General features: G+C 48.8%; 1 protein-coding gene across 8 annotated transcripts in view; it reads left to right on the forward strand.

Moving 5' to 3' along the window:
- TTC7A (tetratricopeptide repeat domain 7A) overlaps window positions 1–14,751 on the forward strand; it is a 157,175-nt gene that overhangs the window by 25,184 nt on the left and 117,240 nt on the right. For 6 of the 8 annotated variants that reach the window (XM_038006895.2, XM_073022952.1, XM_073022951.1 and 3 more), the window contains exons 2-3: window positions 7,109–7,272; window positions 12,968–13,136. In XM_038006895.2, the coding sequence (XP_037862823.2) occupies window positions 7,219–7,272; window positions 12,968–13,136 (223 nt within the window). In that variant the 5' untranslated portion in view covers window positions 7,109–7,218. Of the gene's footprint in view, window positions 1–7,108; window positions 7,273–11,585; window positions 11,865–12,967; window positions 13,137–14,688; window positions 14,748–14,751 lie in introns of those variants that run through there. The other 2 variants (XM_038006897.2, XM_038006896.2) reach the window with 2 other exon arrangements.

Raw genomic sequence — 14,751 nt, forward strand, 5'->3', positions numbered from 1 at the left:
CACACAGAAACATGAGGAACAAAAATGCCTCCCAAAGCCCATGCTTAGAGCGTTGTTTGGATTGACTGCTGTTTTGGTCCTTTCTCTACAGGGTTCCTTGATCACTCAAGGGATTGAGAGCTTGTTCCTTTTTGGGATTTGATGCAGACTCCCCTGCATCCCTGAAGGGAGATTCTTCACATCCCACCTGGCCTGTTTGACTCTTACGAGTCAGTGATCTGAAGCTTCCACAGTTACAGAATTGGGAGAGGTTCTGAGACTGGGGGTTGAAACCCATTTTACTGAGGCCTTGAGGTCCAGTGGTGTCTGATATTTCCCACAGAAATGAGAAGTAGCTCCCAGAGGCAGATTCAGGGAGCAGAAGGGGAAGATGAGCTGTGGGGACTCTTTCTGATATGGGGTGATGAAAGATCAGTAGATGCTTCAGCAAAATAGGCCCCTGTACCCTTTTCCTGTCTGAGGTTGCTTCTTGCCACCCAGCCAGGGGGAAAGTGCTTGCTACTGTCTTCTCACTCACATCCGGTCTAGATTCGGTCAGGATGGAACAGGGGAACCCCAGAGTCCTGCTTGCTGTGCTGGGGTTTGTTCATATAAAAACAAAGTTCCCATCCGAGTGATTAAAAAGCAACTTTATTATGAAGAATTTTCAAAACATTAAAGAACATGAAAGAATGAGTCCCATGTATCCATCAACCAACTTCAGTGAACTCATGAAGTCTCATCTGAGCTATACTCAACCCATTTCTCCTCCACATTTCAGTTTTTCAGTATGTACTTGTTAAATAAGATCTCTGGTTTTTTGGTCTTTGTTTTTTTTGTTTTTTTGTTTTTTAAGAGACAGAAACTATCTCTTTCACCCAGACTGGAGTTCACTGGTATAATTATAGCTTACTACACACTCAAACTCCTGGGCTCAAGGGATCCTTCCACCTCAGCCTCCTGACTAGAAGGAAGGGCAGACTGGGCAACAAAGTGAGACCCATCTCTACCCCCCATCCCCTCCAAAAAAATTAGCTAGGCATGGTGGCACACACTTGTAGTCTCAGCTGTTTGGGAGGCCAAGACGGGAGGATCACTTGAGACCAGGAGTTCGAGACCAGCCCAAGCAACATACCTCAGGCACACATCAGCAAACCCAGCTAATTTTCAAATTTTTTTGTAGAAATGGGGTCTTGCCATGTTGCCCAGGTTGGTCTTGAACTCCTGTGCTTAAGCTGTTCTCCTACCTCGGCCTCCCAAAGTGTTGAGATTTCAGGCATGAGCCCCCACACCCAGCAATAAAAACTCTTTTTAAAAATATAGCCACTGTACCATTATTATACCTTACAAAAAATCTAACAATTACATTTTACAATTAGTTTATTAGAGTCAGGATCCAAATTAGGCCACACATTGCACTTGATTGTTAGGTTAGGTCTCCGTACCCCACCCAATATTTTGTTATGAAAATTTCAGGCCGGGCGCGGTGGCTCAAGCCTATAATCCCAGCACTTTGGGAGGCCGAGACGGGCGGATCACGAGGTCAGGAGATCGAGACCATCCTGGCTAACACGGCGAAACCCCGTCTCTACTAAAAACACAAAAAATTAGCCGGGCGAGGTGGCAGCGCCTGTGGTCCCAGCTACTCGGGAGGCTGAGGCAGGAGAATGGCGGGAACCCGGGAGGCGGGGCTTGCAGTGAGCCGAGATTGCGCCACTGCCCTCCAGCCTGGGCGACAGAGCGAGACTCCGTCTCAAAAAAAAAAAAAAAAAATTTCAAATATATAGTAAAGGTCAAAAAGAATTTGCAGTGAACACCTGTGTACCTATTAACCTTTTGCTGTGCTTGCTTTATTACATATCTGTTCTCTACCTATCCATCTTGAGACTTTCTTTTTAATTTTTTTTTCTTTCTTAGAGACAGGGTTTTATTCTGTCATAGCTCACTTCAGCCTGGGCTCAAGTGATCCTCCTGCCTCAGCCTCCCAAGTGGCTGGGATCACAGGTGTGTATGCTACCACACCCATTTTTTTTTTTTTTTAGATGGAGTCTTGCTCTGTCGCCAGGCTGGAGTGCAGTAGTGTGATCTTGGCTCACTGCACCCTCCGCCTCCTGGGTTTAAGCAATTCTTCTGTCTCAGCCTCCCAAGTAGCTTGGACTACAGGTGCACACCACCACACCCAGCTAATTTTTGTATTTTTAGTAGAGATGAGGTTTCAGCATGTTGGCCAGGATGGTCTCTATCTGTTGACCCCATGGCCCACCCGCCTCAGCCTCCCAAAGTGCTGGGATTACAGGTATGAGCCACCGTGCCCAGCTACCCAGTTAATTTTTTTATTTTTTGTAGAGACAGGATTTCACTATGTGCTCCAGGCTGATTTTGAACTCCTGGACTCAAGCAATCTTCCTGCCTTGGTCTCCCAAAGTGCTGGGATTATAGGTGTGAGCCACCATGCCTGGCCTTTGAATTTCTCCTAATCTGTAGTCACCCTACCCCCCCCCCCCGCCGCCCTGCTTTTTTTTTTCTTCTCCTTAAGACTGGAGATTGTTTTGAACATTTCTTCAGTTTCAGTTAGAAGGGGTTTGTCTGAGGCAGATGGCCTCTTGCTAGTTTCAGTCTTTTCCTCCTGGCTGTGGTTGGCAGGTCCCAGCCCTCTATAAGTCTTGGGAGGTGAGCAGCTGCAGAAACCACTGTGCCCCTGTTTGCCCCAGCGGGAAGGGCCCGGTCTGAACCCTGGCCTGGCTGGCTAGACCATCGTTTCCTGACTGTGAATGGGTGGGTTGTGGAAAGGGGATCACTGTCATTCAAACATGGGGTCTTGAAGGGTGTCCCTGTGACCTGGCACTCTTGGAGAGGCCTGGCGGGGATGTGAGCTGAAGGGGCTGTAAGGAAGGTGGGCACCGAGGCCTTCCCAACACAATGGGGTTGGGAGACTAGGTGGCCAGTAAGTGGGGCTTTGGGACTTTGCTGAGGGCAGGGTGCTGAGCAGGGCTGCAGAATCAGCACCCAGGGTTGGATTCACTATCGGTCTGATGGGAAGGTCTTCTTAAACGCCCCTGGGTAGAGGGAAGCTGCAGCACTTCACCAGAACTGGGATAGAGAGGAGGTTTCGGACAACAGGATGATAAAAAGCAACTTGTTTTCCCTTTGGAATGACAGAGAAGCCTTTATCCACCTGAATTTTTTTTTTTTTTTTTTTTAATTTTCTAGAGATGAGGTATTGCCCTGTTGCCTAGGCTGGAGTGCAGTGGAACAGTCGTGGCTCCCTACAGCGTTGAACTCTTGGGCTTAAGCCATCCTCCCACCTCAGCCTTCCAAGTAACTAGGACTCTAGGCGTGTACCTATAACCTCAGCTAACTTTTTGTGTGTGTAGCGACAGAGTCTCACTGTGTTGACCAAGCTGGTCTCTAACTCCTGGTCTCAATCCATCCTACCACCTCGGCCTCTCAAAGTGCTGGGATTATAGGCGTAAGCCACCACACCAGGCCTGAATTCTTATTTAATAACTAAAAGTCTAGAAGTTCTACTTCCGAAACATCCTTCAGTTCCATAGACTGGACAGTTGAGAATAGTTGGATGGAAAGAAGAGAGGAAGGCAAGAGAGAGGTAGGGCAGGGAGAGGAGAGTTGAGCAAAGGAGGAAAAGAAAGTGAATTTCTGCTGCCTACTGGGTGTCTGGTAAACAAACAACAAGTAGATTGAGTTGGGGGCTGAAAGGGGCAGGCAGAAAGCCTTCTGAGAAGAACCTGAAGTGTCAGTCAACAAAATAGTCTGAAAGTCACAGGTATATGAAGGTGAGGACAGTTCTTATCCCTGTCCTCGGATTTACAACTAGCTTTTAATGTACTGTTTTAAGTTGTTAAGACTGTTGTTTATTTTGAAATTACCAGCAGCTCTGTTCTGCATGGGATGCGGGACAGACAGGGTACTTTTTGGCTGTGTTATGTTTTTATTATTGTTACTGGCTGTGACCCTAACAATACTGCATATCTTTATTATCATCTATAAAATGGTGATAATACCTACCTTTCAGGCTGTGGAAATGAAATGATGCTATATGAAAAAGTGTCTGGCCCATACTAAACCCTCAACAAATATTAGTGCCTCTTTCGCAGTCGGTCACTCTTATGGTTTAGAGATATGTGGTGAAGGATCCATTTTGTTTTGTTTAAATTCCCAATCTGGCCAGGCACAGTGGTTCACATCTGTAATCCCAGCATTTTGGGAGGCCGAGGCAGGCAGATCACTTGAGCCCAGGAGTTGGAGACCAGCCTGGCCAACATGGTAAAACCCTGTCTCTACCAAAAATACAAAAAATTAGCTGGGTATGGTGGCGCATGCCCGTAGTCCCAGCTACTCAGGAGGCTGAGGCAGGAGAATCGCTTAAACCCAGAAGGTGGAGATTACAGTGAGCTGAGATCATGCCACTGCACTTCAGCCTGGGTGACAGAGACCCTGTCTCAAAATAAATTTCCAATCTGTTATGCTCCGATGCTTTCATAAAGTGCAATAAAAATGAATTACTAGAAAAATAAAAGAATAATACATAAAATACTACCTCCCAATTTTTTAGTATTAGATTTCAACAGATTTAAAATTACTCTGTCAAATTTCTAAAAGTGTACTCTTAAGTTTCTGCACTCATCTCCTTGGGATTAGATCAGAAGCATTGAGAGACCCACACCAGGCCATGGCCAGCCGCACTTGGAGCAGCCCAGGTCCAAAGGGGCATGCTCTGGGGAGGAAGCTGGTGTCTTTGGCATGAAAGCACCCAACCAAGCAGCTCACCCAAGTGAGGAGCTCTGGTCCGGGCAGGTGGATGGCAGAGTGCACGGGATAGCCACCGATGGTGCTGTGTCTGGTGGCACAGTCAGCCAAGGGCGCGAGCCCTGCCAGTGCACAGAGGAAAGGGGGCAACGAGGCAGGGACCAGCTGGGGGGCATGGCCAACGTCCTGAGGAGTTCGTTTCCCTCTTTAGGCTCTGACTTCAAACCCCACCCCTGGCTTTACAGAGGCAAAGCAGGTTAGAAGCAGGGAGCAACTTTCCCCAAGGCCCACAGCTCTGGAATGCGGCTCTGACTGACTGGGTCTATGGGGATGTGCAAAAATAATTTTGATGTATGTTACCAAATTACTCTAGAGATTCTACCAACTTATAGTCTGCCAGCAATGAATGATAGTTTGAACCAGGTACTTTTTGGACCATTTCCTCAAAATGTTAATTTTAAAAGTCATGAGGTACGTAGCAAAGGATCCCATAACAGGTGCCTTCAGAACGAAAACCCCCTGCGATGGTGTTCTCAGGATTCTGGGCTTTAGAATCATTCTCTGTGGGGAATCTCCCTTATGATAAGACATTCGTCTTCAGAGGCATGAAGTTTTTTGTGTTTTTCTAAAGACCGGGTCTCCCTGTGTTGCCCAGGCTGGTCTTGAACTCCTGGGCTCAAGCGATTCTCCCACCTCAGCCTCCCAAGAAGCTGGGACTCCAGGCATGCACCACGGTGCCCGGCTAAGGCGTGCAGTTTTGGACCAGTGGCTATGAGATGTTAGCAAACTGTGATATCCTGAGAGTGAGGAGGGAATGGCAGCCCTGTACATCTGAGAACACTGTCCTGGTAGCAAAAAGAGCACTTTGAAAAAGATGGCACCAAGCAGGCATTCGTAGGGACATTTTTGGACTGGCACTTAACTCTCGATCCTGATGGCTTCCCTGCAGGGTAGTTGAGAGATCCGATTCACTCAACAGGTATTTACTCAGTGCTTATATTGAATGGTGGGCCTGCTCCTCATCCCAGTTGTTGGGAGAGGCAATGAGCACAGCCACCCAAGAACCATGGTGAAACCACTCTTGACCTCAGACCCTGCACACTGAACACCCAACTCCCATGCTCGAGCCGCCTCTGCTGTAGGTAGCAGGAATCTGGTGTTCACAAGATGAGCTTTCAGTGTGGTAAAGGGAGGCAGCAAATAAACCAAGCCGTGTATTATTTTTATTTTTATTTTTATTTTTTGAGACAGAGTCTCACTTTGTTTCCCAGGCTGGAGTGCAGTGGTGCGATCTTGGCTTACTGCAACCTACACCTCCCGAATTCAAGCAGTTCTGCCTCAGCCTCCGGAGTAGCTGTGATTACAGGTGCCCATCATCATGCCCACCTAATTTTGCATTTTTAGTGGAGACAGGGTTTTGCCATGTTGGCCAGGCTGGTCTCAAACTCCTGACCTCAAGTGATCTGCCTGCCTTGGGCTCCCAAAGTGCTGGGATTATAGGCATGAGCCACCGTGCTCACTAAACCAAGCAGTATAAAACCACCTACTAGGTGGTGAGGGATGCAAATGAGCTACCCTCATTTGCAGGTATACCCTATATGTGAGAGAACTCCAGAAAATGCAGAGGTATTAAACATGTTCGAGGATTTGCCTTGGCGACAAGTAGATCTGCTTCCCACCTAACTCTACCGTGGCTGCCAGGTTATCCTGAGTCATGTCAAATTGCCTTAAAAACGGAATGGTGCAGTGGCTGATGCCTGTAATCCCAGCACTTTGGGCGACTGAATCAGGAGGGTCACTTGAGCCTGGGAGTGCCATGATCATGCCACTGCACTCCCGCTTGGGTGGCAGAGTGAGACTCTGTTTAAAACAAACAAACAAACAAACAAAAACACTTAAAAATGGAGAAAACCAATTATGGTTACATAGAAATTAGCAGCATGTGAAAGTACATTATTAAGCCACTTCATGTATTTTTCCTCTTCAATCATTTGAGGAGAATTCCTTGGTTTAAGAACTTATTATCCACAGCACAACGTACGTATGACTTTGTCCCTTATTTTAAATTCTGAAATTCTGGGAATTTGTCCCCAGGTCCTGGGAACTCTGTATTCCCAACCATTAAACTATAGCAGAAAATAAATCCAAAGGGGCAATTTGTACTGTAATTGTGGTAGAATGCCTGTGTCTGTTCTTTAAAGGCTGTTGAAATTTATGGAAAATGTGCTTTTATTTTCTCAGATCTGAGCCATTCATGTACCTGGTAGGGGTGGTTGGGTGGGTCCAGGAAGGAGTGTGCACTGCCCTCCATTATCCTCCTTGTTCAAGGGATTGCTGCTCTGATCCCTACTTTGCTTTGCAGATGACTTTGGGAAATTGCTGCTGGCTGAGGCCCTCCTGGAGCAGTGTTTGAAGGAGAATCATGCCAAAATAAAAGACTCCATCCCTTTGCTGGAGAAGAATGAGCCGAAGATGAGCGAAGCCAAAAATTATCTGAGCAGTATCCTTAACCATGGGAGGCTTACGGTAAGTCGTCGGTCTTCAAGCGTGAGACCTCCTCTCGTCATCTGCGTTGCCTCCCATCTGTCCAGTCCTCCCTGAGTCGTTTGGTCACCTGAGCAACAAGTCTGTCTTACAAGCTGCCCTTACACTTACAGTAGCCACTGGCTACATGTGGCCCCTTGAGCACTTGGAGTATGGCTAGTCCACATTGAGATGTGCTGTAAGTATAAAACATACACAAGGTTTCAAAGTCTTAGTACAAAACAGAGAATATAAAAGAGCAGTAACTTTATGTTGATTACATGTTCAAATGGTATATTTTGGATATATTGAGTTAAAGAAAACGTTATTAAAATTAATTTCACCTTTTACCTTTCTCAGTGTGACTAAAAATAATCTTACTAGAAATTTTAAAATTACACATGTGGTTCACATTTGTGGCTTACATTATATTTCTGTTGGACAGTGCTTGGTTGACTTAATATGTGCCTGGCCTGTCGGGCACGGTAGCTCACGCCTGTAATCCCAGCACTTTGGGAGGCCGAGGCGGGCGGATCACGAGGTAGGAGATCAAGACCATCCTGGCAAACACGGTGAAACCCCGTCTCTACTAAAAATACAAAAAAATTAGCCGGGCATGGTGGTGGGCGCCTGTAGTCCCAGCTACAGGAGGCTGAGGCAGGAGAATGGCGGGAACCCGGGAGGTGGAGCTTGCAGTGAGCCGAGATTGCACCACTGCACTCCAGCCTGGGCGACAGAGCAAGACTCCAACTCAAAAGAAAAAAAATATGTGCCTGGCCCTCTGGGCTCCTTGGGTCAAGGGGCTCTCAGGGAAATAAAACTTCAGGGAACCTGTGACCTAGTTAAAAACAGGCAAACATGCAGAGTTGGCTAGGGACAGAAGAGCTCCATAACAGGGCAAGCCCATTTAAGTCCACATGCAAAAAAAAAACAGTCCACGTGCATTTATCAAGCACCTACTGAGTACAAGACACTGAGGGAGGTAGAGGACCCGCCTCTCCCTCCCAGAAGGAGTATAGTCACAACTTTCTCTGGACTTTGCTGTTCAAAATGTGGTCCACCCACCAGCAGTGTGGGCGTCATTGGGGAGCTGGTTAGAAATGCAATTAAGAATTAGAATCTGCGTTTTAACAAGCTCTCCTGGTGATTCATATGTGCATCCAAGTTTGAGGCTGTGGCTGTTCTAGATTACAATGTATCCTGAGGTATAATAGTGGCATGGGTATGTCATTAGAAACTCAAAGAGGAGGGGGAGGGGATAAAAAGAAAAAAAAAGAAACTCAAAGAGGAAGTGATCCCACCCTCCCTTCTTCCCTCCCTTCCTTCCTTGCTTCCTCCCCCGCCCCACCCTTTCTGTCTGTCTGTCTGTCTGTCTGTCTTTATTTTCTTCAGGGTCTTGCTGTGTTACCTAGGCTGGTCTCCAACTCCTGGGCTCAAGCAATCCTCCTGCTTCAGCCTCCCAAAGCATTGGGATTACAGGAGTAAGGCACTGCGCCCAGCTGATTTTTAAAGAGATATTCCAAAGTAATATATTCACTTCCTTAAACCTTTTATTCCAACGTACTGTGTGCAAGGCATTGTGTTGTGCACTCTGAGGGCAATCAAGACGAATCTAGTGTGGACCCTGCCCTCAAGGAGGCTGCAAGTCTCTTGGGAAGATAAGTCCTATCAGTAAGTAAATAGCCTTCCTCCAAGGTGGACCATGATAGGAGTGGTATCCACGAGGAAGCAAGTCTGAGGGGGATGCTCTTTGGGGGTAAGCAGAGAGCAGACTCCGGGTAATGGTAGTACTAGAATTGGATCCTTCTGGGGCTGGATCTAGACAAGGTTGTAAAGGTACTTTGGGGCTAGGAAGGGCAGACTGCAACACCAGGCCGGGATGTGCAGGGCTTATTCTGTAAGGGAGGGAACCGGAACGGGAAGGGACAGGGAAGAAGGGAGTGTGTACTAGAAGTTTAAGGTTACTGCTTTTAGGCTCCTTGACAGGTATTGTAGCACTGGGAGGTTTGTATTGGGTTAAAATAACTGCCTGACCGTGAGCATGTCCCTTGACCCCACAGACCTTCCAGTTTCTCATCTGCTGGTCAAAAGGGTTGGACCAGATTGATGGGGTTCAAGCTTTTCCCACAAAGACCTCTTTTCATTTTAAAAATATTAAATTAATAATTAAATGTTAAATGTTTAAAAATTGTTTTAAAAATAAACATGATTCAGGCTTATTGTAAAAATTCCAGTCAACAAATAAGTAATTTGAGTGATAAATAAAAGTCCCAGCTGGCCTATGACTTACGCCTGTAGTCTTAGCACTTTGGGAAGCTAAGGCGGGAGGATTGCTTGAGCCAGAAGTTTGAGATCAGACTGGGCAACATGGTGAGACCCCATCTCTACAAAAATTTTTTTTAATTAGCTGGGCATGGTGGCTTGCACCTGTGGTCCCAGCTACCCAAGAGACTGAGGCTGGAGGGTCACTTGAGCCCAGGAGGTTGAGGCTGCAGTGAGTTGTGTTCATGCCACTGCACTCCAATCTGGGTGACAGAGCAAGATCCTGATCTCTAAAACCCGGTCTAGCTCAGTTGTGTGGAGATCAGCGAAAACAAGCCACTTGTCCTAAACTCTGTTCTCCACTAGGTTGAGGCTTTGCACCGTCCCATGTAGGCCTCCAAGGAACCTTCTGCAATAGTATTTACTATTAGCCCCATTTCTTTTTGTTTTCTTTTTCAATTTTTTGTAGAGACAGGGTTCTCACTGTGTTGTTTGGGCTGATCTCAGATTCCGGGTTTCAAGCGATCCTCTTGCCTTGGCCTCCCAAAGTGCTGGGATTACAGGCGTGAGGCACTGTGCCCTGCCAAGCCCCATCTCTGAGACCCAAGAAAGGTGATGACAACCCAGGCCTTTGGTGTCTACAGCCCATGCTCTAATGCTATCTCTCACTTCTTGGTGCTGCCTCCCAGAGTACTGGGGTGGAAATAAAATAATGACTGGGAAAGTTGGATTCATGTGACGGATGGTGATCACAGCCCTACTTTTATAGTTCCCACGTTAGTCTGTGAAGTATTTCCTCATCCGTTCTTTCCTCATACCTGGGTATCTCCATGAAGTCCTTTTTCCCTTTTTATTGACAGGGACAGTGAGGCACAAAAGGACTAGGTGATGCACTGATCCACACAGTAGAGGGGACTGTTCCCCTGGTAAAGCGACCTCCTGCGTGGCACCCTCCCACTGGGTGAGGGTTCTGTTCCCTGACTATTGGACTGATAGACCAAGAACATTTCATATCCACATGCATGGGTCCCATGGAGTGCAGCAGACTTTTCATGCTGCCAAGTAAGGACATTAAAAAGCAAGAAATAGCAGCAAAATGATACCATCTTCTGCTCTTACTGTGCCATAACAGAAAAACAGCTTAGCATTTAAGGGCAAGGTAGATATCCTTTCAGAACTAAGAGCCGTTTTTTTTTTTTCCAGACGATGGAGTCTCGCTCTGTCACCCAGGCTGGAATGCAGTGGCACGATCTCGGCTCACTGCAACCTCCGCCTCCCGGGTTCAAGTGATTCTTCTGCCTCAGCCTCCCGAGTAGCTAGGGTTACAGGCGCATGCCACCACACCCGGCTAATTTTTGTATTTTTAGTAGAGACGGGTTTTCACCATGTTGTCCAGGCTGGTATCAAACTCCTGACCTTAGGTGATCCACCTGCCTCGACCTCCCAAAGTGTTGGGATTACAGGCGTGAGCCATCGTGCCCGGCCGAGCATCTTTTTAAATAGTGTGAATGTGGCTTTATAAAACATGCCCTGCATTGTCTAATTTTTCCCCAGCTTGGTGGAAGCTCTGTTGTAAACTGCCACTGGTCCTCCATGAACCACTGCTAGCCACACGCCATCAGCATGCCTGAAATGCCCTTCTGTGCCTCGCTGCCCTTGTCTCCATGTGCAGGATAATGATAATTACACATACCCTGTATTTATCTTGCTCTTTTCCAAAGAAAAGTTCAAAGCTCTTTTCTGGACTTTACCCTATTAATGTCCTCAGCATCGCTGTGATAGGCGGTGAGGAGTAGGTGTTATTATCTCTCCCTCACCCACGAGGAAGACGCAGCCTGAGCAGGGAGGAAATGAGCCCATGGCTAGAGACCAGTGCAGGGAACGCAGAGTCACTGCCCAGCTTGGAAGGACTATAGGCCGCATACCTCTGGGATGTGTCATCTGTGGCCGTGGCCCAGGGAGTGGGTGGCCTATCTGAGGAGACTAGCAAATCCCCTCAAAAGATTCAGCTTTGGAGAGTTAATTAATAGAGAAAGCAGGTCAGGCGTGCGAGGCTGAATGGGCTCATTGGTAGAGGCATTGGAGGAGTTCAGCTGAAGGGAGCTCCGTGGTAGTCAGGGAGGCTTTCAGGAGAAGGTGGGCCTGAGCAAGTCCCCAAAGGACGGAAGAGGATCTGGTTAGGTTAGGGTGAAGGGAACCTGAGGAAGCACAGGCAAAAGAGGAATGTGGACTCACAAAAGCCAGAAGGACGAGTAGGGAAGGAGAATTTGGCTTCCCTGGAGCCTGTCTGTGCCACGCTCCATTTCTCTTGGCTTCTGAGAGGGCAGTAGATGGTAAGGAGTGCTGGAGGCTTGCCCTGGGGTCACAGGGACCCCAGACTCTTACCTCTTTGCAGGGAGACAGGGGCAGCAACCTTCCTGCCAGTGACAGATGCCAGGAGTGGGACCAGAGCTACATCTTTGGGGAGCTTTATGGACAGATTGGTGCCTGTGTGGCAGGAGCAGTGCCCAGGGCCTGGCCCGTAGGCATTGTGAGCCAGCTGAGGACAGAATCAGAGGCAGCGGACCAGAACAAATGGCCTGAAGAGGTGGGAGGTCACAAGGAGAACTGGGGCCATGTCCAAGATCAGAACGCATGCGCCAGGATGGCACAGCCCAGGGCCAGCACAGCCTCCCTCAGGCAGCAGCACAGGAGCCCAAGCCAGAGTAGGGGTGATCAGGGCTGTCCAGACCACTGCAGGCCCTAAGGGAGGCCCTGAGAGTTCCTCTGTGGAGTGGAGATTAGATGTAAGCAGCTTTTGAAAAAGGAGGGAAAAGAAAACAGGTTTAAATTCAGCCACTCTTGGCCTCTGTGATTCTGCTCTTTGACCCATTTCTGATAGGAAGAGGATGGTGACGCAGCAGGCCCTCTCCTCCTCAATCTGTCCCTCCACCACTGTTGGGGAAGCCTCCCCCACAGGCTGTTTCTGAGACCTCTCACCTAATTATGATTTGCGTATACACGTACACAAGAGGACCCCCAAAATGAGAAGCCTGGGGCTCCATAAAACTTAGCTCCATCTCTGACTCTCCACTTGTGTTTAGAATAAATGCCTGAGCTTCTGAGTGACCCCCATAGGCTACAGTCTTTGGGGGGCTTCAGGAGAGGGAAGACAGGGCCTAGTCTGCAAGGTCTATAGAGTCTTGCTGGGGACATAAAACGCACACATTTGAAACAATTAGGAACTCATATGAGAATTTATTTGAGAGCCACGATGTAGGCTATGGACCATGGGTGAGAGCGGGGATCATGTGCTTGAGCATCAGGGAAGGCTTCCTGGAGGAGGAGGGGGAGTTCTGAGCAAGGTCTGAGGCAAACAGGGTCAAGGTTCAGTGGGGGGTGTTCACCCCAAGGTGCCTTTCGGGAAGGTGCTGCTAACATGTCCTTGTCTTTTCAGCCACAGTACATGTGTGAGGCCATGCTGATCCTGGGCAAACTGCATTACGTGGAGGGCTCGTACCGAGATGCCATCAGCATGTACGCGCGGGCCGGGATCGATGACGTATCCATGGAGAACAAGCCCCTGTATCAGATGCGGCTGCTGTCGGAGGCTTTTGTCATCAAAGGTAGCTGTTAGTGCCAGCCTGGGCTCCCCTCCACTGTATGCAGCTCATTGCACTCTGACTCCCAGGGCCCTGCTGGGCTCGTGTCCAGATTCTTCACCCCTGGTAGTGCCCGTGCCCTGGCACTGGTATCCAATGTGGATGCTGGTAGTAACTGGCCATGTTGACATTGCCTGGTGCCTGGGACATCAGGAGACTCAGATTCTCGCCCTGGCTCTGTCAACAACGATTACCTTACTGTGTACCCTTGGGCAATCACCTCTTCACCTTCTCTGGCCTCAGTTTACTTGTTTGGAAGATACGGTTGTAATACCTGCCCTCTCAGGGTTACCATGACCAAGAGGCATCAGCGGAGTTGTGTAGCCAGGTTGAGAAAGGTTTACAAAGTATGACCTCTCACTGGCAGGCTGGCTCTGCTGACTGGCGCTGGCCCCAGAGCAGGTTCTGGGCGCTGTAGGAGTCTGCTACTCCTCAGTTATTTGTTGGGCACCTGCCGTGAGTGGCCCAGGGAGCAGGGGCTGAGACCCAGTGATGAACAGTTCAGAACTGGTTCCTGGAGGAGCTCTCAGCCTTCCAGGGACAAGGGGTGCTCGGGAGGGGATTTAGGGACACAGATCAATGATGTAGGAATTTCATGAGGGGGCTGTGGACAGCCCAGCTGGGGAAACCATGCCATTTAACAGGACCCCAAATGTGTTCAGTGTTAAAGTCATCCTACCCCAAACTTTGTGCTTCAGGCTCCTTCTTCCCTGGATCCCTGGCTGCGGGAACCCTTCTGCCCAGCCTGCTGTCAGGAATCTTGGATGTTTGATCGTCTCCCTAGTGCAGCACAAACCAACCCGCAGAGAAAAGTCTAGAAAAGATGGCTGTGGCTCAATGGGGATTTGGTGCCTGGCATTTGTAGAGTATGTGATACCCTCTATTATAGATAGGGACATTCTCTCCATCTTGTATGTGGGGAAACTGAGGCCCAGAGAGGATAACTTGCCCAAAGTTACCCAGATTAATGGTGGAGCCAGTACAAGAACCTCCATGCTCTGACTCTGGCCTTGGAATATGAGTCCTCCAAGGCCCCTGCAACACACACTCAGTTTCCCCTGTCTCCCCTGGGTCCCAGGAGGAGTGACTGTGACATCTGTGGAGGGCACACCCTCCTTGACTCTGGCTAGTGGGACTTCCTGAGGGGAATTTGCCCACCCCAGATCCTTGGATCCCTTTTCCATTGGGTCCACACCATGCCAGGAAACCTGGCAAGATGGTCACTGTGGGTGGACCCAGCGCCAGCCGGTGGGAGGGCAGGTGCGTTTCTGGGACGGCCTGGTCTATGGGTGGTCTTCTCCCTTTGCTCTCTCGTCCCCCGCTCTGCGCCTCTGGCACAGGCCAGCCTTGGGGGTGATTTGCATTTGGCATTTGGGTCTTTCAGGTCTCTTAGAAACCCTTTCAGCCACGGACGCCCTGAGCGGAACCCCCTTCCTCGGGCTTCCTTTCTGGGACTTTCTCCTGAGCCTGGCTCAGGACGGATTGCCCCCTGTCTCCTGCTCTCTCCTCTTTCTAGCATGCCTCCAGCTTCTTGGGGGAAACACAGTCCCGGTGGTCAGAGGTTCTGCAGGGGAGGTAA

Source organism: Chlorocebus sabaeus, chromosome 14 (assembly GCF_047675955.1).
Source record: "Chlorocebus sabaeus isolate Y175 chromosome 14, mChlSab1.0.hap1, whole genome shotgun sequence".
Taxonomy (NCBI): Eukaryota; Metazoa; Chordata; class Mammalia; order Primates; family Cercopithecidae; genus Chlorocebus; species Chlorocebus sabaeus.